Source organism: Magnolia sinica, chromosome 2, assembly GCF_029962835.1.
Source record: "Magnolia sinica isolate HGM2019 chromosome 2, MsV1, whole genome shotgun sequence".
NCBI classification, from domain to species: Eukaryota; Viridiplantae; Streptophyta; class Magnoliopsida; order Magnoliales; family Magnoliaceae; genus Magnolia; species Magnolia sinica.
Window position 1 is genome coordinate 128,258,866 of NC_080574.1, and position 27,607 is coordinate 128,286,472.

The window sequence follows — 27,607 nt, forward strand, 5'->3', positions numbered from 1 at the left end:
GACAGGATACCTCTCTCATCTCTCCCCTTTAAGGTATCTATGTCTGGCTATACAGTGAAGCCTAGTTTCACTAGGCTTTTGGTAGTGCTCTCTCCAATTTTGTGTCGTCTAAATAAACAAAAGTATAATTACAAATAAGTATTTTTGAGTATTCTTTACTAGGAAGTTCTTGTACAAAATAAGAGTAAGATAGAGGCAAATCTTGTACTTTTATTTCTCTTGTTTTGCAAAAAAAAAAAAGTTGTGTTGTTGTCATATAGACATAAGCATATTATTGAACCATGTAAAATTTTATGCTTGTCTTTTATTTTTGCTTCACTCTTTAGCTTTTTGTTTAGCTCTTTTCTTTTATGATGTTACTATGCTATGGACGAGGCATATTTCTGAACCACGTAAATCTTTATACCACATCTCTTGTTTTTTGTTTGATCCTTTATTTTTTTGTTTGTTTGTTTTTTTTTTTTCCTTGTGTAGTTTTGCTTTGCCCATATCAATCATGTGCAGGTGTTTTTATACAACATTCACAATATGTGTGATTATACAAACTAAAATTTGGATAATTGAACTGATCATCATGTTCACAGTTGAAAAAGTTGTGTATAAGAGTTTAAAAATGAAAGGGTAGGAAAGGAGAGGGGGGCATCGTCGAACTGTAAAAGAAATTGCAGACATTGGATTGCAAATAATGGTTGGTTCTCTCATTTTGAATTATAAGCATGTTTACTTCATTTTGCACGTGGGATGGAGCCTAGGATGTTTGCAAACTTCTTTGGGAGAACTTGGGTTGGAACAGAGTCTGAGTATGATATATTTTCTGTCAAAAGTTAAAGATGAAGGATTGTAATGAATTAGCCTCCCGGGAGAGACAGAGATTCGAAAAAAGAAGGCAGGGTGATAGTATGATACCTATGGCAATGGCAATGGCAATGGTCTTCTTCTTATCCATGCCTCCATTTCTACCTGTAAAATCATATTATAGAGAAGATCAATACAACATAAAATCATTTTAATGTAATAATACCAATAATGCCCATTTTTTTACACTGCAATATTTGGTTTCTTGCCTATAAAAGAAAATTAAATGGTGTCGACACCAATATAACTATTAAACAACTGCCAATTTATATCAGAGATTATACAAAGGACATTTACTCATTGAAGCTCTGTTCCTCAACAAGTATCAGAATGGCATAAATGTAATATGTATGATCCATCCTGCAAGTTGGCCAATGCGTTGATGACCATGTCAAAAAAATCAGGCTGGTCCACTCTATTTGTGGGTCATATTGCATGAACCAAACGATGGCTAAAAGGGGATCCATTTAGTGGTATTTTTGTTTCTGCAGCTAGCAGAGAGCAGAGAGGCCCAGTTTTAGGGCAGAGCTATTACACAGTGGGGCCAGCTTTTCCACTCACAATGTGGAGATTGTACATGCATGTTCCAATAGTCCATCCTTTCAATTGAACCATCGGTTCCAGACCTAAACCGCGTCATTTTCTGGAGATCTAAACATAACGGAAAGTGGTGTGGAGAAAGAAAAGCAAGCCTACTCTTTATCTTCAGCTACTTCAATCGGTAGCTGCAAAACACTGACAAGGAAAAGCAGTTTTTTTTTAAAAAAATTACCCGGGGAATTAGTTGGGTATGCACAAATGAAGTTCCCGGTAGAATTGTGTCGACAAAGGCCGCTCTTCCTGTAACATTCCTCGCATTCTTTGGTTAGATTCCATTGAAGACGGAAACCGTAATCCAATAGAGTAAAGAGGTCGAGCTTATCATTTGCGTCGGGGAACCAAAGAAACAATGGAAAGTGAGTGACCAAACAATCATGCTGTTGAATACGTGGTGGATGGCCAAGTGGAAGATCCTCCCAATAGTAGACATTGCGGCCTACACAACCTGTGTAATTATATACATCCCAAAGGGGATAATTGAAGATAGGATGATAATCGCCCTTGCAATTGACAAAGGTGTAGTTGGGAGTACTTATAAGATGAAAGGAAAGGAAAGGAGAGGTGGGGACTGTAAAATTGTAGAGGAAATTGCAGAAGTCGGACTGCGAATGATTGTAGAATCCCTTGTCTTGAATAACAATAATGTTTTCATGATACACGATCTTTTTTACAACGTACGGCCTTCCCCCATCCTCAAATTTTATAGTTGGTTTCATGTCGTCGGGGCAATTGATGTCATCGAACCAACATTCAGGATGGGTGAAGTTTGAGAAGGGGAATCCGACGTCGTTTAGCTCCCCACATAAGGACGGAGGACAAGATGGGTTGGGGGTGGGTGGTCCTTGTAGAGGTGAGGGAAGAGCAAGGTGGGAGAGAAGGAAGAGCAAGAGAGGAAGGAACAAAGAGAGGAAACTGAAAGAAACTGCCATATTCAGTTCACTCCATCAGAACACCGAGTGACTTCTCCTTTATTTAACAAAAGAAATTAATGAAGTATTGCTTTTTCCTAGCATTAATTAAAAAAGTAGATGACTTGACTGGCGACTTGGCTGCGAGTCTGCGACCCCAGAACCTGCGATGTGGGTGGGAACGAAATCGGATTGCGTACCCTTTCATCGTACTGAGTAAATTCTGTTGGGCCCACTGTGAATATATGTGGTTTATCCACACTGTCCATACGTTTTTACAGCTCATTTTAGGTGTAGAGCCCAAAATCGAAGCTTAGCCAAAAGCTAAAGTGGACCGTACCACAGGAAACAGTGGAAATAATGATTTCGACCGTTGAAACCTTACTAGGCCCCACAGTGATGTTATTTGTCATCCAACCTGTTCATCGGATCAAACAGACATGGATGTCTGTGGATAAAGGGAAAAAACAAATATAAACTTGATTCAAAACTTCTGTAGCCCTTAGAAGTTTTCAATGGTAGATATTCAATTCACGCTGTTTCCTGTGGTGTGGTCGATTTTATTTTATTTTTATACTTCATTTTTGGTTTAAATCCCTAGAATTATCTGGTAAAATAGATTGATGGATTGGATAAAATACATAAATTACAGTGGACTTCACAGAGTTTACTCACTACGCTTGAGAACTGAGTTACTCAGTACGCAGTCTGCTTCCGGTGGAAACATACGGTAGGGCCCACCTCGATTTATGCAGTATATATCCATGCCGTCCATCTGTTCTTTCAGCATATTTTAGGGTATACTCCCAAAATATGAAGCAGTAAAAAAAATCAAGCACACCACAGGAAATGGTGGTCATTGAATGCATCTCATTAAAAACTTCTTACGGTCCACTGTAATGTTTATTGGCCATCCAACCTCTTGACAATGGCACACAGACCTCGATGAAATTAAAAAATCAAATATCAGCGAGATCCATGACTTTTGTGGCCCATAAAAGGTTTTTAACTGTGAATAACCATGGTTTCTTAGGTGTGGTCCGTCTAAAATTTTTAATGTTTTCATTTTTTTGGAACATGCTCAAAGATAAGCTGAAAACGGATGTACGGTGTCGGTATACATGGAAGTAGGCTACTGTCCCGGTTGCACCACATCCCTGGTTCCGTGGTCGCCTCCAAGTCACGCCCCAGGAGACTTGCAAAATGGGGTAAAACCGTTCCATAAGGTCGCGGTTTAGCTACTGACGCTGCAGGTAGCCAGTGGCTAAAGACGGTGCTCTTTGGGCCCCATTAAGACGTATGTGTTTCATCTACGCAGCTTATACATTTTTTTTTTTTTCTTTCGGATCATTTTGTGGCATGAGTCGAAAATGAGGTAAAACGAAATCTCAAGTACCACAGCAGTGAAAAAGGTTCTGATTGAACACTCACTATTAAAAACTTCTCAAGGGCTACAAAAGTTTTGAATTAAGCTTATATTTAATTTTTCCCTTCTTCTAATTCTGTATAACCTAATCAATAGCTTGAATGTCAAATAAATATTACATTGGCCCTAGAAGGTTTGTAAAAGTGGACATTCAATCACTACTACTTTTATGGTGGTGTGGTCCACTTGAGATTTAAAACTCCCAAATCTTTGAGATCAAGCCCTAAAATGATATGAGAAGGTAGATGGCCAGCTAGCGGGGTTAAAACTCACACTCTGTGATGCAGCCTATAGAGCACCTACCTCGGGCCACCTCGTTGGCGGCAGCATCACTAGCCAAACCATGTCTGTTTCATATGAGCATGGCTTGACTACGACCCACTGCCAGCCATGGGTCCTTGACCTGACCATAGGGCCCACTTACATGTATCCATTGAACATCTTGTTGGGGGACCGCAGAAGCACATAGAGATGAATTAAACAAAGTACTTTGATTACAATAAGCAAGACTAATCACAAACACTCCGAATTTAATGTAGAAAAATCCATTGGGAAAAAAAAAACCCACAACACAAAGTGACAGATATCACTATGAAACAGAAATTATAAGAGATGGAGATAATACCCGATTTGAACAAGCATCGAATCTTCCTTTTGAAACCCTAGAAACGAATTAGAAAGCTCTTAGAATACCCTACAATCCTGATTACACCCCTATTTATAACCTATAGGAGAATCACAATCGAAATCGAAAACAAAACTCATAGATACGCGGTTCTTCGTAATTTCTGTGTGATCATTCGATAGCACCTTCGATGGGACTTCAATGACATCAAACATCCTTCGATGTCATCGAACAGTTTTCGATGGAATCAAACTAACATCAAAACATTCCAGCAACTAAACATGAAAAATTCAGATTTTTACGATGGCATCAAACCTCACTCAATGACATGGAACAAGACCCTCAAAGTGTTCGTTAACCAACAGGGAAAATTCTAGATTTTTGCGATGGCACCGAGTAGAACTTCGATGGCATTGGAGTTTGCTTGATGGCATTGAACTGTCATCAACATACATATTGATTTACAGCTTTAAGACGTCAATCAACACATCCATGTCATCTATCTGCTTTTTCAATTTATTTTAGGGCATGGTCTCGAAAATGAAGCAGATACAAATTTCAGGTGGATCACACTATAATAAGTCGTTGTTATTGGCTATTAAAAACCTTTTGTGGGTCAAATAAGCTTCAAGCTTATATTTGTTCCTTTCATACATGCCTCTTTCACCATATCAAGGGGACCTTATGAAGTTTTTAATGGTAGGTGTTCAATGAATTGGTAAGACCTTGAGAAGTGGATGACATCCATGCATGACGAGATGGACTCTCACATAAGAATGAGACATGAGAATTGGTGGAGCTTCTATTATGACGTAAAGATATCGGTTGTAAGTGGATTTACAAGAAGAAGCATGATAGATACAAAGGAGAGATTAGTCACAAAAGTATATGCGCAGAATGATGGTATTGACTTTAGTAAAATTTTCATCCCTGTGGTCAAGCAGGTATCTATCTAATTTGTATTGGCACCGGTTGCTCAATACAACCCAAAATTGGAATAGATGAACATGAAGACTGTTTTTCAATATGAAAAATTGGAAGAATAGATTTACATGAAGCAACCTAAAGAGTTCAAAGTAAAAATGTTAGAAAATAGAGATTATAGATTAAAGAGGTCGTTATATGACTTAAAATAGTCACCTAGGTAGTGGTACAAAAGGTTTGATGCATTCATGATGGGTCAACAATTTACCATAGGCAAATATGTTCATTGTGTTTATTATAAGACACTGAATGCATGATGGTTAATTTATCGTACTAGTATTATAGGTAGATGACATGCTTATTGTCCGTCATATCATGTCTGAGATTGGTACATTGGACACTTAATTATCAGGAACATTCGAAATGAAAGATTTGGGGCTTGCAAAGAAGATTCTCAGCATAGATATTCATAAAGACAGACATGGGAGTAGGCTACGGTTATCATAGGCAGAATACCTTGAGAAGGTATTGATAAAGTTTAGTATGGATAACGTAAAATGGTTAGCACACCTTATGATGGTCACTTTAGGCTTTTTTTTTTTTAATGTCTTATTACAGATGAAGAAAAACAAGTGATGTCTTATGTGCCCTATTCAAGCGTTGTTGGCAATCTAATGTATGTCATAGTCTCTACAAGACTGCATAGTTCACATGCAGTGGGCGTTATGAGTAGATACATCGCTAACCCTGGTAAGCAATACTGAAAAGCACTGAAATGGTTACTTCAATATATATGAGGTACTATGAACTACGTCTTAATGTTTAAAAAGTCAGAGGGTAAATTGGTATGCTATGTAGATGCTGATTATGCAAAAAATGTGGACAATAGAATGTCTACTTTTAGCTACTCATTTGTATTAGCAGATGGGGCAATCATTTGGATGTTAAAGCTTCAGTCTATGATTATTCTTTCCACAACCAAAGCTGAGTATATGATGGGGAAGGAGGTGTTTTTAAAAAGTGTTTACTTGAAAGGAATGATAAATCAGCTTGGGTTTCAGCAGGAGGTGATGTTGGTTAATTGTGATGGCGAAAGCATGATTAATTTGGCGAATAACTCTGTGTTTATCACTCATGTACAAAACGTATTGATGTTCTTCATTATTTTAGCTGACATGTGCTTGAGGAAGGCGGTGTAACTCTAAAGAAGATCCATACAAGCATGAAATAGGCCGACATGCTTACGAAGGCGGTTCCTATAGAGAAGTTCAAGTTCTGTGTGAATTCTTTAGACTTGGAGAAGACTAAATGAAAATAGAATGTACACGAGAAGCGATGATAGGGCTATTGTAACATCCTAGATTTTCACTATTTTGGATTTCAAAAAAATCCGTGAAATTTTTTTATTAATTAACTTATAACATCTCTTAATGACCATTATCATTCAATGATAGTTTAAACCCGGGTGGAACTAGTAAAGAACCGCACCAGTCCGTTTAATCAACCGTGGGAAGCCAACGAATCCGCCCGATCATTTGAACATCAAGTTTAGCCCCATGATTCACTCACATTGGACCCAAAGATCTAACCGAAGTCAAGCTAAATGGCTTGTTTACACTTAACGACAACCCGTGTGGGCCACCCAGCGACTGAGGAGGGTCAAAAAAATCTAAAAATTTAGGAAAGTGAAGATCTCACTGGGCTTGTGGTCCATCGCGGAGGACACTCAGAATTGGAATATGGCACTTACCAAATGCACCCCACCAATGCCAGAATTGGAATCTGACACTGGTAAATAAAACTGGAATTTCAGGCATTTTCACCATCGAATTTCTTCCAAATTTAAGGTAAAGGTCTAATGTATTTGTCTATACCCGCCCACAAAATCTGGGTCTCAATCGTGGCACAGTGACCGTTGATCGCAAATCGGACCTGTACGACCAAACCCCATATCTGATCATCTCTAAATTTTACATGGCCCTTCATCGGGCCATGGAGAATTTATCCTATAAGTTTCATGGCCAAAGGGCCACCAGAACCGCTCCAATCACCAGAATGAACCCCACAAGGCCATTTAAAGGTTGGAATCGTTTGCTCAGACCCCATATCCGTTCATCCGTTTGTTTCCAAACTTTATGTGGCCCCTCATTGGGCCATAAGGTACCTACACACCAAAGTTGGTAGACAGGGGGGGTGTTGGGTCTACCCCAAAGCCAATGAGGAGTCTTAGAGGGTTATTGTGGGAATTCATTGAAACTTAAGGCCAGAGGGCCCAAATCTAACCGACCATTCGCTAACTAATCAAGACAAGTATGACTAAATTAAAGATCTAATCGGGGCAGAGTCAGATAAGGCCCGGATCTTGAATAATAGACCAAATCAACCCCGTTACTCTTTTAGCTTAAAACCGACCGCTTAAAGTAATCATGACTAAATCTCCACTTTCAGTAGTTATATATAGGCCATACTATGAACATAGTTAATCCAAACCCTAATCAATGCCCACGAGAAATCTCAATACCTAATTCATTCCAAAAATGCCCCGATTTTCCGAACAATCTCTAAACCGCTCGTTAGTGGGCCACTAGTTACAAAATTATAGAGTAATGTCCATCTTACTAGGTTTGACGTCCATTATGAGAACCGGACCTAGGGTATTGCCCAGAACCGCTCAACTTGAGATAAAGGACAAGCGCATGAGAAGTGCAAATACCCTAAAGGAAGAAGCTGAAACTTAAGTGAATTGGGTCGTCCACTCTTATACAAAGTTGAGAGTTTCGGACAATTGGTTTGCGACCAAAATTCACACGTGGAGTAAGGATATTTTTCTTCTCATATCCGTATAACCGCGGCCCCGATCGACCATCAGTGACCGTTAAACAGACTTCTAATCATATCCGTTGATTGACACATCCAAATGGCGGGCCAATCATATCCATGCGTTGATCATTATTAGGGTTAACCATCCTACGGTGTATATCGACTTATACACCCCATAGTGGGCCCTAGAGGCTAGAAAAATCCTCCCATAGGATTAGTATAGTAAAAACCCAATATTTGGGGCCATTTCTGCCAAATCTGGTATTATATAAGGGGGCTCATTTGGGCACCCCCTCTCCCCTATACGATTTTGCCCTAGATGAGGGAGAAGAGAGAAAGAGGGAGAGAGTAAAGGGAGGAGAGAGAACAAGGAGAGAAAGAGAGAGTGAAGGAGAGCAAGGGTGGACCATGGATCGAGGTGGGCCCAAGGGAACGCAATCTTACAACTCCCCATCCCTTCTCCAAAGGAAAACCCTACACCACAACCACAAGAATCGTCTAGGTAAGATCCCTCTTCCTTTTTCTTAAAACCCTTGTGTTGAGAAAGGATTGACATAGATTTCTAACATGTAAATGTGTGCTTTAGGGATTCCGGTCGATCGACCCCAAATCCACTCTCCTAGGTCGTTTCCAAGATCTCAACAATCCATAGATCTGAATTATTATCCTTAGGTGGCCTAGCACCAATTATAGTTAGAGTTTAATGATTTTGTTTGCTTGGTGTGTTGTATGGAAGAATCTAGAGGAACCTAGGAATGATATATTGTTGGATTGTATGGAATGGTATGTTTAATTCTCATTGATGTTAAATCTTGCCTCTCATGATCTAGTGTATGGATGATTATATGCTCATGTTTGTTTGATTTCTTTTTCTCTCATATGTGTTGCTTCCTAGTGTGTATGATTCATTGGTCTTGTGTAATTGATCCCTTGAGGTGTAGGAAGTGCTTGACTTCCCCCCAAATCCACACTACTCACATGCACCTTAATCATGATGTTGTAGTTTACTTGCTAGGAGTGTTTGAATCATATGTTGAGATGTATGTGAACATGATACTGTATGCTAGATGATATTCTTAATGGTTGGTATGTTAAGAGTCATTCTCAAATCCTTGGATTGGTTAAAAAACTTGAGGAGAGACAGTAGCCTCATTGGTAGGGCTACCCAAGTCTAAACCCATGACTTTGGGCGGGTGCGCGTGGGCGGCAGTAGTTCGACTACATGGGCATTTTGTGCTCGATGTCGTCCGTTACGTGCTCGCTTGACTAGTGCGGTCAAGCCTATTTACTGTCCAACCCTGGTTGTTAACCATATTTGCTCACTTATGTATGGAGTCTGGAACACCCTACCACAGTTGTAGCCCATCGATACCGGACGAAATATTAATCCACAATCTCGTGAGCCGAGCATGGTGGAATGGGACACTGTGTCCGAGCTGTCAGCTTACGCTGGGGTGACGCGCCTCCCCGTAATCACCGCGAGCGATCCCTTTCCCTCAGCACTCCCCGTATGCTTGAAGTCGGGGACGGAGAACCCGACGGGATCAAAGATCACGGGGTCTTGGCCTCACACATTGGGGGTCTTGGTCTCGCAACTCGTTCAGGGCATTTGATACGTGGGGTGTATCAGATTCTCAAATTTACTAGATGAATGGAATTAATTAAGAACCCAGTTAACATCATCATTGCACGACACTAGTTAGGTTGGCGACTCGGCAGTCGAGGTCGCTCTGAGGGAGTGTTGACATACGCGATCGTTAGATGGAGTCGCTTGACGGAGAGTTGTGGCGAGGGCATACATCATATCATCCACCATGCATGTGCATTAATAAGATTAGTTAGGTATTTGTGAATGATTATTTTTCATTAAATTCTTATTATAACTGATGCTTGTTACAACTTAAGTCTAATAGCACCCACTGAGTTGATCACTCACTCTCACTCTGGGACGGTGTTTTAAAACACCAACCAGACTCTTCCATAGCTGCAGGTGACGAGGAGTTCGAGGAGCCTGTCGACGCGAGCTTGGACGAAGAGGACGAGTTGTCCTACTTTCAGTTGATGGGCAGCTCTCCATCAGCTTGGCGGGTAGAGCTTAGATCGCTGAGTCGTGGACTCAGCCTTATATTCTTTGGGACATGACATTCTTTTCTTGTGATTTTGTTAGGCAACGCCTTGTGTGACACATTTTCATTCTTTTGGACCTGTATATATTTGATCTTTTCATTTCAGTAGATTTGTGTGGTTGTGTTTCGTGTTCCAAGAAATTCCAGGCTGCGCATTTAAATTGAATTAAACACATAGTAATGCAAATCGGTTATAAGTGACCCAGGAACTCGGGAGCCGAGTGTATGCACGGCCTCCGATTTCCAGGGCGTTACAGCTATGATGGAAGACAATTAAATATGATGATGACATGGTAGAGCAATGGATCATGAAGATTGAATCCATGGTGGAAATTATTGTCAGATGTCTTCAACCTATTTGAAAAAGGGTCTATGTATCAACTGACCACTCGATCCCATCAAGCATATGGCGATCCCATCTACAGTCCACTCGATCCTATTGAAAAATTTTAGAAAATTTTCAATTGCTTGCTAGATAGTTTTTAAGAGTGCTACTTGACCCCATCAAATATGGCTTCGATCCCATCGACAAACCCTCAATGGTTGTCAATCCTATAGAAGATTTTATCAATAAATGCATGCGATTTTGCGAAAGTGCATATTTTGTTTCCTAATTCAATTGTAACTATATATAAGGGGTTGTAAACGGGGGAATTAGAGTGAATCACACTTAAGGGACTTCTAGAGCAAGAGAGAGAGAGAGAGAGAGAGAGAGAGAGAGAGAGAGAGAATTTTGTGAAGGGATTTAGGGTTTATACGAATCATTAAATTCATCAATCTCTTTTAATTTTGCTTTTATAGTGGATTCGTTGTCGTTTTGTGTCGTAATTTTTTCCACATAAAATTGTATGATCTCTATGTTTTTGTGTTGCATTTGATATCGTCTTGTTTAATCGAATTCGGATTTACTTCCGCGCGATCCTCAACAAGATGAAGGTTCAAGGAGTATAAAGTAAAAGAAATTGTCATGTTACTATTCACAATAGTAAGAAACACAGGATGGAAAAACATGTTGAATTACAGCTACATTAACAAAAGAAAGAAATATTTTTTTTTTTTTTTTTTTTATGAAAGGCCATCATTAATTCTCTTATTTGTTTGGGGTGGTGGATGACTTTTAGTTGGTGACTCAGGAGGTGGACACGGATCACCCTGACATTACCGAAGTAGCTACTTATCTATTCTTTGTTGGCCCCACAAATGTTTTATCCATGCCTTCCATCCATTTTGCCTGCTCATTTAGGGCATGAGCCCGAAAATGAGGCAGTTCTAAATCTCAAGTGGACCACACCAAAGTAAAACAACGATGATTGAACAACCATCATTAAAATTTTCCTGGGGCCAACTTTAATGTTTATTTTCCATCAAACCTGTTAATTAGATCACATAGACCTAGATAAAGGGATAACAGAAATATTAGCTTGATCTAAAACTTTTATGACCCTCGAGAAGTTTTTAATGACGAGAATTCAATTACAATTGGTCCACTTGAGCTTTTGATTGCTTTATTTTTTAGCTCGTTCCATAAAACGAGTTGGAAAAATGGATGGACGAAGTGGATGAAAAATGTACCACTCATTTTCAGGTATCATACACCCAACTAGAGCTGAACATGAGTCGATCTAGCTTTAAAAACTGAATTGAATAGACTCGATTGATCTTGATCTGACTCGACTCGTAGATTGGTTTGGGTCAATCCGAGCACCTAAACCTGTAGCTCAAAAAAAAATTGAGTTCGAGTTCGAGGTAGGTTAAGCTTGAATTGACTCGACTTGAAACCAAACTCAAACCCGATTTGCTCAAATTTTATATATTTTATTTATATTATATATATGATAATATATTAAAAGTAAAATAGTTTAAACTTAAAATATCCTACCTCACCCCCCCCTTTCCCTCTTCCTTTAACCAGCCATAAAAAAAAATATAATAACAAGCCTATTATGATAGATGAAAATTCAAAATAGAGAGAGTGCAACAAATTAGTAGGGAAGAAGAAGAGGAGAATGCCAGATTAAAAGCTCTGGAACAAGAACAATTGAAATTTGCCTTGCAGAGGTACCTAGATATTGATGTCCTCCAAAACAACATGACGCCGAGACAGGGCTGAGCATGAGAAGTGAGAAGAGTTATAAAACAACAAAGTTTCTCTTCAGGCTCTCCTCATTCTATAAAATGTTAGGAACTCCTTATATATTGGCTCATAAAGAAGGCTTGAAAAGGTTAGCTAAATATATACAGGAACATGATGATAAAGTTTCACCACCTTCTGATTTAGAAGAATTAAACAATTATCTTAGAGAAGATAGCACCTCTGGATATACAAACATAGCTTAAGTCATCGATGAAACTAGAAATACATCAAGTGGATGAGACAACGAAAGCGATGTTGATGAATCAAGTTCAGATGAAGGTGGTAACTCTCTTATTTGACGGTCGGGAAGGCACTCCTCCTGTGTGCCGTATTAACAAATTGTTGATGAATGTTAAGTAGGTTTAAGGTTTTATAATAACATTCTCATGCTATTATTTGTTAACTTGTAATAATTTGTCATGCACTATTAGTGCACCTACCTCTATTCTAACAATCTTGATCTTATCATTTTCATAATTTTATTACTATTTTAATACAGTATTTAAAAAAAAAAAAATCATATAACTCGACTCAAACAACTTACTTGACCCGGGTCGATTCCAGCTCAACTCGGTTCGAATCAGCAAGCCGAAGCGAGATTGAGGAATGAACTCAAAGACCGAGTCAATCTGAGCTCGAGCTTGGATCATGGTGAGGCCAAGCTTAGCCGAGCTTAGTCTAGCTCGACTCAAGACTCGACTTTCTTTGCCCGACTTTCTACGTCTGACATTTTCTTTATCAAAATCAGACTTTCTACGTCTGACATTTTCTTTATCAAAATCAGACTTTCTACGTCTAACATTTTCTCTATCAAAGCAGCGTGGAAGATATGGTCATGATGGCCTAGTCTGCTTCGACATCTCAGTAGTGAGACTTTGGCTATGCTCCATCTATGATGTGGGCACTGTTTGAGTCGTACGCGTTATTCCTTACAAGCGGCATGTGTGTGGATCTGTCACCAGATGGGAAGGGGATTGCCTCTCCTTGCATGGATGGACTCGTACGGGCTCTATGAGTTTTATCCATGTCATCCGTCATTTTTCCATATCATTTTAGGGTGTAGCCTAAAATTAAGGCCAATACCAAAGTTCAAGTGGACCACACCAAGAAAGTAGAGGTGATAATGACACCCACTGTTGTAACCCTCCTAGTGGCCACTGATGCTAATTAGCCATCCAACCTGTCTATTAGGTCACATAGACCTGGACGAAGGGAAAACACAAATATCTGCTTAATGAAAGCCTCTATGGCTGCCAAGAAGTTTTTGACGGTGGGCATTCAATACCCACTAGGTGGTCCACTTGAACCTTCCATTTGTCTAATTTTTGGGCTCATGCTATAAAATTATCTAGAAAGGTGGATATATGTGTTTTTGCTTCTTTCAAATATGTGTGACCTAATTAAGAGGTTGATTATGTATGACCTAATCAAGAGGTTGGATGGCAAATAAACATTACAGTAGACCCTCCAAAGTTTTTAATGGTAGGCATTCAATCACCACTGTTTCCTGTGGTGTGGTCCACCTAAGATTTGGATTTTTGTTTTTTGGGTTCATGTCCTAAAATAATGGTCTGAAATGGATGGATGGTGTCGATGAAACACATACATTATGGTGAGACCCACATAGCATAGTCCGGCAGCCACTTTGCTACTCATAGTGCCAGGATGCAACCCACATCCACAGCATCGGATCGGGTTGTCCTGAATTTGAAGACCGGGGACGAAAAACCAACCAGATCCACATGTCATGTGGGCCACACCACGTGAACAATGGGAATAGGATGCCATCCATAGGTTGGTGCATGAGGACACTATGATGTATATCTTTCATCAAAACCGCTTGTAACTTACCAAGATTAATTGAAGACAGAAATTCAGCTGAGCCAAACACAGACAGGCTGCTAGAGGTTTTAGGGGCAATTTTATATTGCTCCCATTGGTGTGGCCCACCGGATTTCTCTATCAAGCCAGTATATTCCGTGAAGGACGCGGATTGCCTGGGAAACGCGGATTGCCTGGGAAACCCTTTGGCAGATACTACAAGAAACTAGGTGGGGTCCACCGTGATGTTTGTGAGAAATCTACTCTGTTCATCAGTTTTCTCAGATCATCTCAGGACATGAGCCCAAAAATGAGGCAAATCCAAAACTCAAGTGGGCCGCATGAAGGAAACAGTCACGATTGAATGTCCACCGTTGAAACATTAATGGGCCATAGAAGTTTTGGATCAAGATAATATTTTTATGTTTTCAGCTCATTGCAGTATAAGAATGACTTTATAAACGGTATGTATGAAATATAAATATCAATGTGTACGCGACGGAGGTTTCAATGATAGGCATTTTGCTACCCATTTTTACCTGTCGTCCTGTCCACTTGAGTGTTGAATTTAAGGCATCTGTGGGACCATGTCGTCAGATGATATTGAAAAATGAATGGACGGTGTGATTCCTCATAAATTGCACGGTTGGCCTCACCTAGCTTCCCTTTCCAGGGAGTTCCTGCGAAAGCAATATCCGCGTCCTTCCAGGACCTCAAGGTCAGGCAATATCCGCGTCCTTCCAGGACCTCGAGGTCAAACAAGGTGTGCGAGACCCCATTAACAAAGTAAGAAAGACTTCCACCATTAGGATTTAAAGGTTTGAGTAAGGGATTTCAGCAGGGAGTGGATATATATGGGCAGCTGTAGTAAAAGGTGAGGTTGAGATCTTCAGTGGTATAATCAAAGAGTGTTGAATTGAAGGTTGTATTAGTGGACAGCTGAGGACAAGTGTAGTACATAAAACCCTCATCGACAATGGTTAAGGTCTGGGCTATCTTGTAATCTCTCCAAAAGCATCTTTATTGAGTTCGAACTCTGGATGGCTACAATAGTCGTCTAACCATTTCCTATAGGCATTATCAGGACAATTTATCAAGATGTAAGAATTCTATAAAGTGAGCCTTATTGATCAATGACTAAATTGTCCCACCGGTTGGATAGTATGATTGGGAGTATTAATAGAGTCCACTCAGTTGTGATACATACAAAATTATGTAAGAGGTGGTGTGCTACAATTGTAATACACACAGTGTTTTAATTGAACTGGGATTACCAAATTTGTGTGGAGCAGTAGGATAGAGTTTCGATTGGTTTCAAATTCCTCAATCCTTTAAAAATATATAAATAGAACGGGGTCCAATCCTACATACAACACAAACAGCTTCATTCTCATACCAGTGCTTCTCTAAATCTATAAGGTGCAGAAGGATATGGCATCGATGATCTTCATATGTCGATGCATAGTTCAGTCCTTTGTAATTCCTCATCTGGCTTACAGTGGGCTCATTAGTGGCCTCTACATACTATTTCCTATGGTGTGGTCCACTTGAGTTGTGGATCTGCCTGACTTTTGGGTTCATGTCCTGACATGAGTTGGTATAACTAATGGATGGAATAGATATCACACAGACATCACTGTGGGGCCCACATACCTTTTTGTTGAACAGACTATCTGCAACTAAGTGTTGTAGGAAATGAATAGTCATTTGGGACACGTCCCCATTTGATTGCCTATACTCAAAATAAAGATGGACAAGATGATCTTACTCTTCTGACCTGTTGCCCCATAGAAACAGTAGGTTAACCGGCTTGTCTCAAGCCAGGCCATGACTTGGGCCCAGAATGATAATCTCCTAATTGGAATGATTGAGATTCAATCTACATTCGCAGGCCAAGCTTGGATGGACCTCCGCGGCCACATTCCTTTTAAATTTGAATTTCATTTCCCCTCCAAATACCATATCCCTCCAATTGAATCACATTTGCCCAATCTGTTTGAGCAGAAGATAAAACAAAAATAATTGGACAATGCATTCCTTCTAAACGTATTTTGCTTCTGCTCTTTGGGAAGTTTTGATAAACCAAACACCCATCTTAAAAACACTAGGAGAAATTGATTTTCCAATATTCCTGCCTTTGTGGCACATTTTCTGATTTTTATTTTCTCCATCAAAGAAAAGTTACCTTTAATCCTTCAAACAAATTACCTTCTATTTTATCTCCGTGCCTCAGATATGAATCATCTACAACACGTGTTTTAGATGGCACATAAAACGCCCAACTCTATGAGGCTCACAATGTTGTATGTGTAAAATCCATTCTGTCCATCATGTTGTATCCTCAATGCTAAGCCTTAGAACCAAAAGTCAGGTAGATGATGATGAGAAAATCTTGAAAGATTTTTTAATAAAAAATAATGGGTGTTTGGTTTATCCATACTTCTGCAAGCTGAAGCAGAAATATGCTTAAGAGCGGTGCTTTCTTCAGTTACTTCTATTTCAAGATTTTATCCAAAAAAAATTAAAATAAAATAAAAAGAAAAACGTCACAATTTGTCCCCTCTCCAAACAGCCTCTTCAAGTACTTAATGTTGTATTTGTAGTCAAGGAAGCCTTGTAGAGAAGAAGAGTGCAGCCCAATTTAGTCTCTTCAAGATTTCTTTTGTAATGGAAGTTTCATCAATCCAAGTGAAATTAAAAACAGGGATTAACGCATTTCTATTTAAAGTTGCTCATAGGATCTCCCCCTCTATTCAGATTTTGAAGAGACCCAAATAATTCAATACTCAACGAGTAGTTGATATCGTCACCATTTTCTATTGCAATTCTTCCGTAAGCCACCAACAAAGAGATTTTCAAAAAATAAAAAAAATAAAAAAATAAATCTTAAATGAGGTAAGACTCATTTTCATCAGGACAGTCCTGATCAGTAAGCCATTCAAAATTTAAAATGATGGAAACATGAACAGAGGCTTAATTTACAACATGATAGTTCCTAAGAAATCTGTACTTATGAAAATTGGATCGCCTTGAATCCAAGACTTTCGCAAGCTCTACATTTTCGTCTCTTGCATTTTATTTTATTTTTTTGCTTTTGTTGAAACCAGAACATAGGATGTTTTTCATTTATAGACTTTCCACTAATACGATCAGATAATCAAATAAGCATACCTTCTTCTTCTTTTTTTTTGGATAAACATTCTTTTTTGATTTCTATAGAATTTTTACAGGACAGACAGTTCGGACTGTCTCTTGCAGTTGACTCTTCAACATCACATTCCAAATCCACAGCTGAATTCTGGTTCTGCAGAATAGCATCAGAGAGTGTTGATTCAGACATAGAGAAGAGAGCCACTTCCACCACAGCCACTTCCACCACCTCTCTTTGGACAGCGGCCTCACCATCTTTCACTCTCAGCATTTGCAAGACCACAAAATAAAAGGCAGTTGAAAGAAATACTGTAAACAGGTAAAAAAAAATGCCAGCTAGTTGACAACTAGGCAGTTTCCTCCTAGCTTCTCTCCATATTCTCAAGTGATTACATTCAACGGCCACTCTGATCACCAACAAGACCTCAGCGACTCCAAAACAAACCTGCAATTGCACCAAAACACTTGTGTTTGGATGCACAATTGATTTGAAATTTGAACATTCAGTTTCATCTAAGAGGAACAGACAGATAAACAGTGTTTCCAAGCATTCACAATGAACAAGTATACCTAAAATTGCACTACAGGTTTATTTTTTTTGTTTCAAGTCCAACTTAGAAGTAATGTCATTGCATGTTGGTGCAAGATTCTCAATATGAATGATAAGGAAATTGCATTTTCCATATTTCCACACTATCAGTCTCTAAATTGCAATTCAATTTGATAGCGCCTCCAAACGCATCCTTTGACATCATTATTAGTATTAGTAATGAGAAGATAAAGAGAATGACTCACTAGGACAGGACTTCACACATGCCAATGTGTCAAGTTTTTTCAATCCTGGCTGTTCATCAGCTCGACCCCACTGAGTACGTGTGACTGCCCTAAAATAGGACCAATCAGGTCATCAAGCGGGTCACAAGAATATGTAAAAATTGGGAAGTTAAATTATTTTTTTTGACCAACAGTGGTAGATAGACTCTGTTTCAACATTGAGATTAGGGGATCGAGTGTCCATGTGGGGTGTGTGTGTGTGTGTGTGTGGTGTGGGTGTGTGTGTAAAAATAATAAAATAAAGGTGGGTCACAAGAATATGGAAAATTTGGGAAGTTAAATTTTTTTAACCAACTGTCCACATTTGATCTGCTTGTGAATCCTACATGAGACCAACATGATTTTCAGGCCATGTCACCTTGTGGGCCCAACTGGGGAACAGCTTGGATCTGACAATCACTTGCCAAAATGGCATGGGTAGTATTGAGATTGTAGCCTTTGTAGGACCCATTGGTACCTCTATTTTGTTCACATAAAGAATAAAGAGGAATCACAGGGTTGTTGTGAATGTGCAGAAAGCTTCAAATTTTATTTATTTATTTATTTTTTTAACACACGCACACACAGCACCCTAAATAAAGAGGAATCACAGAGTTGTTGTGAATATGCAGAAAGATTCACTTAAAACATGGATGTCCATGTCCATGGGAGCTTAATTTCTAGTGTCTGTATACCACATTTACTTGAGATAAATGCATCCATTGGGTATATCCTCAATTGTCGACAAAAAATGAATATTGTGTTGCTTGAGGGGGAGGCTGCTATGCAGCTGTCCATGGACAAAAGCTCGACCTCTATATGCCCCCAACATATATACTCTAGCAAATGCAACCCAACCTTACATAGCCCAGATTTCACGGAAGAGCACGTTTTCATTTTAGGACCCACTTGTTACAGGTCCAGATCCCGCTCATGAATGCCGACTTCACAACCTTAACATACTCCATCAGATACAACCCAAGGTTACAAGGACATGGCCTAGATTTCAGGATAGAGTATGCTCACTCCTTAACATGGATGTATCATCTGATCAGAAGAAGAAGATATATATATATATATATATATATATATATATATATATATATATATATATATATATATATATATATATATATATATATAGAATAAAAGAAAAGGAAACAGAGGACAGTTCAGGTTGATGATTCACCATCCTTCATGCTGCGTGTCATTTAAAAGCTCTGTGGATGTTGCTAATGTTGCATGAAGCTGGGAATGTTAGCATTCACCATACAAGACATACATCCATACATTCATACATATACATATGAATATAACCCATGCATTATCAGTTTTTCATCTGAATAATATTTTAAAAAGGAAAGGAAATACCAAATTAACTTGATCATCAAAAGGAACAATCATGGATCTAGATTTAAAGTTCAAACCTTTTTGGTTGGATCAAATTCTCTTCATAGAGAAAATATATTCAAACATGTGGTAGAATATTTTCTTGTGATATTGAAGCAGTTGAAAGACCTTGGCATGTCCTTGAAGGAGAAGATAGAAATGGCTTGGGTGGAATTGACAAGCTTTCCACGCTTCCCTCCAGCATCTCTACGACCCTAGTTGTAGAAGGCCGATTTGCCGGGGCTGTCTGAATGCACCATAGACCCACTATGATCATCTTCCGCACAATGTCTTCATCCTCTCTCATTGTAACTCCATGTAATCCTAGATGTCCATTTAAATCAAGATGCTCGTATATCCAGTGTGGAAAATATACTTCGCTGGTATTCTCTACTCGGGCCTCACTTTTCCTTCTTCCTCCAACCATTTCTAACACCATCATTCCATAACTATAAACATCGGACTTGTATGAGACTCCTCCGAAATTTCTACAAAATACTTCAGGTGCAATATACCCCACAGTCCCTCTAGCGCCCATCATGGATATGATACTCTCCTTCGCACGGCATATCTTAGCTAGCCCGAAATCTGAGATCTTGGGTCTGAAGTCTTCATCTAGAAGAATGTTATGAGGTTTTATGTCTAGATGCACAATGCGTGTACTACAGCCACGGTGCAAGTACTCTAGTCCTCGGGCAATTCCAATCGCGATTTCATATAGCTTTTCCCATCCAAGAGGATTCATTTCTCTTGGTTTTTCAGCATAAATGAATTTTTCTAGTGATCCATTGGGCATGAACTCATAGATAAGTGCTCTTTTTTCCCCCTCCGAACAAAAACCTAGAAGAGCGACAATATTCACATGGTAAGTCCTACCAATGCAGGTGACCTCATTCATGAATTCTTCTCCATTGCACTTGGAATTGTTCAACACCTTCACGGCCACCAAACGACCATCATGGAGCTTTCCTTTGAACACTCCGCCATAACCTCCTTGGCCTAATTTATCATTGAAGGAGTCTGTCATCTTCTTGATATCTGAATACTGATATCTATTTGGAATAAGGGATCCATACTTGGTTAGAAATTCCTCCACGTCATGATCGTCTTTTGGTTTCTTATTCCAAAAGAAGATTGGCTTGTAGGAAGCCTTGCAGCAGAAGAAGAGGAGGAAGATGCATCCTAGAAAGAAGACTGCCGCTCCCAATGATAAACCTGAAAGTGGTGAATGAACACAAATTGCATTCAACCTGATCATATTAGACAGAGTATTAACAAAATATAAAATCATTTTAATGTAATAATTCCACATATGCCTTTTTTTTTTTTTTTACACTGGAATATCTCCTCTCACCTGTTAAATACAAATGAAATGACGGGCACTGATCTAAACAAGCAAAAACTGCTAACATATACACTGGAGATCATCCATTAGGACAATGCTGGGATTGGGATTGTTAGAAGACGTCTGTCATAGGGCTGTTTTTTTTTTTTTTTTTTTTTTTAAAAAAAAGAAGGGCCATGCCCCTCGGGCTGTTTTGAACTCTGTTTTGGGCAGAGTTTGTATATGCTTGCATATATATGATAGGCGGGCCCTGGCCTTTTTGTGAGGCCCTGCCCGAATGTATGTAGATTTCTTCTCTTGAATAAATTTTTTCCTTTAAAAAAATAAAAATAAAAATAAAAAACTACACAGGTATATTTGACAAGATCACTCATTCAAAAAAAAAAAACCTAGCTTTGTCCCTCCATGTGTTCGCATGTCACGCTTGTGATATACATGATCTTCCAGCAAGTAGGCCCCATCGTGTGGATGCCATTTGGTGGGCCTTATTGTACAAATCAAATAGATGGGGCCCCACCGTGTACAAGGTTCTTAGCCATCCATTTGATTTGTACAATAAGGCCCACCAAATCTACAGTCGTTTACTGCTTCAATTGGTAGCTGCGAAACTGAAGATAACCCAAAGCGGATTTTCATTTCATTTACTGTTGGGACTGGTGGGGTATGAACAAGTGAAGTTTCCTTTGAATGAGTTCGACTACAAAGGCCTCCTTTTTCCCCGTAACATTCATTGCTTCGTGGGTGAATCCATTGAATATTGATACCGAAAGCCAAGTGTCCAAAGTGGTCCTTGGGTTCATTTGGCTACAGGTCGAGCAATGAAGAGGTGGTAGACACAACGTGTGATTATACAAACAAACATTGGGATACTTAAACTGATTATTTCTCTTGCAATTGACAAAGGCGTAGATTGGAGTTTTAAGATGAGAAGGGTACCAAAGGAGAGGTGGGCATTGCAAAATTGTAAAAGAAACTGCAATAGGTATTGGATTGCAAGTAATGCTCGATTCGCTCATCTTAAATTACAAGCATGTTTTCTTCATTTCTGAAAAAAAAAATAAAAAATAATAATAATAAATTTACTTCATTTTGCAGGGCAAGATGGAGCCCAGCATGTTTGCAAGCTTCTTTGGGAGAACCTGGGTTGAACATTCGTTTCATCTCAAAGGTTAGAGATAAAAGATTGTAATTAATTAGCTTTCCTGGAGAGAAAAAGAGTAGTAACAGGTGGTGCCTGTCCGAAAATTGTAAATTCTTTTCGATCATCAATAAAATTACGAATGGTGTGCTCCCACCTTTAAAAAATAAATAAATAAATAAATAACAGAAACAGAGAGAGAGAGAGAGAGAGAGAGAGAGAGAGAGAGAGAGAGAGAAGGCAGGGGATTCGAATATGATACCTATGGCAATCTTCCTCTTCTGACTATCCATGTCTCCATTTCCACCTGTAAAATCACATAATACAGAAGATAAAAGAAATATAAAATCATTTTAATGTAATAAATCCACTAACACTCATTTTATGAAGATCAAAAAATATAAAATCATTTTAAAGTAATAAATCCACTAACACTCATTTTCTAACACTGCAATATCTGTTTTCTTGCTAGTAAAAGGAAAATGAAACAATCGACACCTGTCTAATTTCCACCAGAGATTGATTATACATAAGACATTTACTTATTGAAGCTCTGTTCCTCGCCATGTGTCAGCATGGCACACGTGTGATATGTATGATCCATCCAGCGGGTTAGCCCCATTGTTGATGACCATGTCCCAAAATTCAGGCTGGTCCACTCTTTTTGTGGGTCGCATTTGTTTCTGGGGCTAGCAAAGAGCAGAGAGGCCCTGTTTTAGGGCAGAGCTATTAGATGGTGTGGTCATATGATGACTCCAATCAGCTGTTACACCACACGTGTGATGCACAGGCACGTGGTGAAGTTCACTATGTGGAGCTTCACATGCATGTTCCGATGATCAATCCTTTCAATTGAACCATCGGGTCTAGATCTGAACGAAAATAGTAAGAAAAGAGTAAGCTTATTATTTATAGTAAAAATGAAAATAAAATGGTCTTTCGAGACCATCGATATGATGGAATCTCACAAATCCGGGGTGGGCAACCCAACGTAGCTGGCTGGTTTGCTAAAGTAACTTCTGTTACCCTAAAATCATATATGATCCGCCAAAAAACTCATTCTGGTTTGTGAGAATCAAGCCTACCATCTTCGGCTCCTTCAATCGGTAGCTGCAAAACAATGACAATGAGAAGTGGATTTTTTATTTTATTTTTTATAATTACCTTGGGGATTAGTTGGGTATGAACAAATGAAGTTCCTGGTAGAATTGTGTCGACTACAAAAGCCTCCTCTTCTTTCGTAACATTCAATGCATTCTTGGGTCCGTCTCCATTCAAGATGGAAACCCAATGCCCATAGACTAAAGAGGTCCTTCGGCACATTTGGGTCGAGCTCCGGAAGAGGTAATGGAAAGTGAGTGACCAAACAATCATGCTGTTGAAGAGGTGGCAGATAATGAAGTTGTAGATCCTCTGGCCAATAGTAGAGAATGCGGCCTTCACAACCTGTGTAATTATACACACCCATATAGGTATCATTGAAGAGAGGCTGATGATGGCGCTTGCAATTGACAAAGGTGTAGTTGGGAGATTTAAGATCAAAGTGAAGGAAAGGAGAGGAAGGCAAGATGAAATTGTAAAAGGAATTGCATATGTCAGACTGCGAGTGATTGTAGAATCCCTCGTCTTGAATTACAATCATTCTTTCACGATACAAGATATCTTTGACGACGTACGACCTTCCTCGATCCTCAAATTGGATGGTTGGTTTTATGAAATTGTTGCAATTGATGGAGTACAACCCGCATTCAGGATTAGTGATATTCGAGAAGGGGAATCGGATGTCAAATAGCTCCCTACAGTCGACCTGAGGACAAAGCGGCAGGAGTCCAAGTACGGTAAGCTTTTCTAGAGGCGAGGGAAGAGCAAGGGAGGAGAGAAGGGATAGAGAGAGGAGGAAGGAATGGAGAGCGAAAGAAACTGGCATATTGCCGTCCTCACCCCTCACTCCATCACAACATTGAGCTACTTGCCCTTTATTTAAGGAAAGAAGAAAGAGCAGCGAGCATTAATTAACGGGAGATGACTTGACCAGCGACGACTTGGCTGAGACCCGACGTGTGCACTTTATATCTACGCGGGTGCGACCCTGTCACTAGGCTCCCCCTCGACGTGTGCACTGTATATCTACGCGGAACATCTGTTTTTTCAGCATATTTGAGGGCATTTTTCAAAAATTGAAGTACATGAAAATTTCAGGTGGGTCACACCACAGGAAACAGTGGTTGATCGTTAAAAACGTTTTATCAGCCACAAAAGCTTTCGATCTTATTATTATTATTAATTTTGGATCAATACAAGTTACGGTAGACCGTGGTAAGTTTTTAACGGTGGTCGTTCAATGACCACCGTTTCGTATGGTGTTGTTCACTGGAAATATTTTCTGCTTCAGTTTTGGAAAAATATCCAAAATTAGCTGGAAAATTATATTAACTGCATGAATATAAAATCATATATAGATGCAAACCCTGCTATCAAGTTTCCAACCACATTTCACTGATTATATTTATGATTATATTATGATATTAATTAAAATAATTCTCAATTATTATATAGTAAAAGTGTTGACATAGGGTCATTATTTTTTAGCTGTGGATATTTTTTATATTTTCAAATGATGAAAATGCCCCTCCGGTCCGCTCCCTCGTATGTCACTAGCATGTTGCGGAAGTAGAGAAGGCTTTCTTAGATGAGTGTGTGGGCTCTACTAAATTAACGATTGGGTTTATCCCTCGGTTGATTTAATCCTTGCAATTTAATCTGATAATTGTGAACCTATGGTGAGGTCATTTCAATTTTTTTTTTAGAGGTGTCTATTTTTCACAACTGCATGAGCATTTTGCACCAATTCTGAATTATTTCCACCAATGTGGTCCACCCGTCGTGAGTTATGAACTCAAACTTCATCCTATGGCATAAAATTAAAACACCTTTCATAGATAACTTGGATCTGATATCTAGTGGGCCCCACATAAGGTCTCATGTGAGATTTAATAGGTGGGTTCCTTGTGCAAACCTTATTTTTCGGAGTCAAGGACGACAACTGAGAGTCAAAGCTCTCGACGGCAATCCAGTGGCCATGGTGTGGGAATGGTTCAAAAGGTGAGGCCCTTCCATAAGAGGCCACTTGGCCTTCTTTGGTTATTTATTTATTTATTTATTTATTTATTATTATTATTATTATTATTCTTTTGAAATGGACCATCTCAAGAGCCGAAGCTTATTTAACTATTGGAAGTAATGCTCGAGCCGAACCTTATTATTATTATTATTCTTTTGAAATGGACCACGTCAAGTAATGCCCAAGCCCGAGCGCGAGCGCGTGTGCGTGCGTGTGTTCCAGTGCTACACATTGAAAATGCAACCCGAGTATCATCTCCTCCAAAAACTCCAAGTAAGAATACTCTTCACAAGATCTCATATAAACCACAAAACTTTTCTTCACATTTCTGATGTGGGACAAAGCACACACACTGCACTTTTTAATTCAAAATTTTCAAAAAGCTTTTTGGAGGGAAATTCTCGAAATTTTGAAAAATTCGAATTTTCTTTAAAAAAAATTAAAAACCACTAATTTTAAACAATCCCCCACTGGCTTTTTTTTAAATAAAGAAAATTCTGCTAGAATAATAACAGTTATTATGCATAAAGAAAGATATCTTGCGATTTGAATCTTTCCTTAGTGTAAGTATTTTAAAGTTATCTCGAAATTTCTGGTTGCCACAGCATTGAACCAGTTATTTTTATATGATATAACCAAAAATACCACACACATAATAGCTCCTGCGTTATGTGTTCCTTCATAATCTCACTTAGAACTTTTAATGGTTATGTGCTTATCCTGTTTCATGAACGATCCCGAGATAACTCTAACTCTCATGAGAAGCGGCACCACTTCTACGTTCACATAGGTAAAATCTTTCCAGTGTTTCTATTTAAAACACTTGTCCTGTTTGACTGGACTTCATTAAGAGTTTAATACTCATCTCTCTTTTATAGCGGCCAGCACTATCATCCCGGATGAGGTTATTTAATTTTATTTAGTATTAAAACTTTTTACTTATCAGTGAATTGTTGTTACCCATTAAACCCAATCTTTAGAGATTTTCTAATTTTGGGTTGGGTTTCTTTCACTGGTGAAACTTTAAGTAAAGAGTTTTAACTTTATCCCTCTAGATGTTGTTCTTACTACCTCTCTCGTCATAGGTTTAGTAAAAGGATCAGCCAAGTTATTACTTGACTTTACATATGAGATCGCAATGATTCTATCTTGAATCAATTGCCTTATATAGTCATGTCTCAAATTTATGTGTCTGGACTTTTTATTATAGGTACCGCTGTGGGCTCTTACTAGAATGGCTTCACTATCATAATGAAGTGAAACAGTCGGTATAGGCTTCGCATAAAATGAGATTTCTAATAGAAGATCCCTTAACCACTCAGCCTCTTTGCCTGTAGCAGCTAAAGTTATGAACTCAGATTCCATAGTTGAGTGCATTATTCAAGTTTGCTTCTTGGATCCCCAAGATACAGCTGTACCTCTTAGGGTGAATATCCACCCTGTAGTGGACTTGTTGTCCCATGCACTCAATATCCAACTTGCATCGGTATATCCTTCCAATACTACTGGAAATTCTGAGTAAAATAGTCATAGTTCTTTTTTTTTTCTTTAAGATAACCTAAAACTCTACTTACTGCTTTTCAGTATTTAACACTTGGATTACTCATAAACTTGCTTAGTTTACTCACAGCGTATGCTATATTTGGTCTTGTGTATTGCATTGCATGCATAAGACTATCTATAGCACTAGCATACTCTAGTTGTGCAACTGCTCTTCCACTGTTTTCTTTTAACTTAATACTTGGATCAAACGGGGTTTTTGCCTCTTTAATTTTCAAGTGATTAAACTTGTTTATTATTTTCTCAATATAATGAAACTAGCATAATGCAAAACCCCCCACTATGCTTTTTAACTTTGATACCTAATATAGTATCTACTTGTCCAAGATCCTTCATTTTGAAAATTGAAGAGAGAAATTTCTTGGTTTCAGTTACACCTTCCATTTTATTACTGATTATTAATATATCATCTACATACAAGTATATGATTACAACATAATCATTATACACTTTTGAATATATGCATTTATCAGTAATATTATGTTCAAAACCATAAGATAAAACTTTAGAATCAAATTTATCATGCCACTGTTTTGGTGCTTGCTTTAATCCATAGAAAGACTTAACAAGTCTATACACTTTTCTTTCATTTCCTAGTAGAACAAACCCTTCTGGTTGCTCCATGTAAACCTAGTCATCGAGATCACCATTCAAGAATACTATCTTCACGTCCATTTGATGGATATGAAGATGATGTATGAATACTAGAGCGAATAAGATCATAATCAATGTTATTCGAGCTACTGATGAATAAGTGTCAAAATAATCGATTCCTTCTTTCTGTCGGAAACCCTTAGCAACTAATCTTGCCTCAAATACCCACTTACAACCTATTGGTTTGAATTGTACCAT

At 38.7% G+C, this 27,607-nt stretch overlaps 1 protein-coding gene and 1 pseudogene across 1 annotated transcript in view; both read right to left on the reverse strand.

Moving 5' to 3' along the window:
• Positions 1-21,049, reverse strand: part of LOC131237607 (rust resistance kinase Lr10-like) — a 33,137-nt gene extending 12,088 nt beyond the window's left edge. The window contains exon 1 of the mRNA XM_058235471.1: positions 19,630-21,049. Within this exon, the coding sequence (XP_058091454.1) occupies positions 19,671-20,903 (1,233 nt within the window). The 5' untranslated portion in view covers positions 20,904-21,049 and the 3' untranslated portion in view covers positions 19,630-19,670. The remainder of the gene's footprint in view (positions 1-19,629) is intronic.
• Positions 1-23,887, reverse strand: part of LOC131227642 (uncharacterized) — a 118,722-nt pseudogene extending 94,835 nt beyond the window's left edge.
• Positions 23,888-27,607: the final 3,720 nt, after the last annotated feature.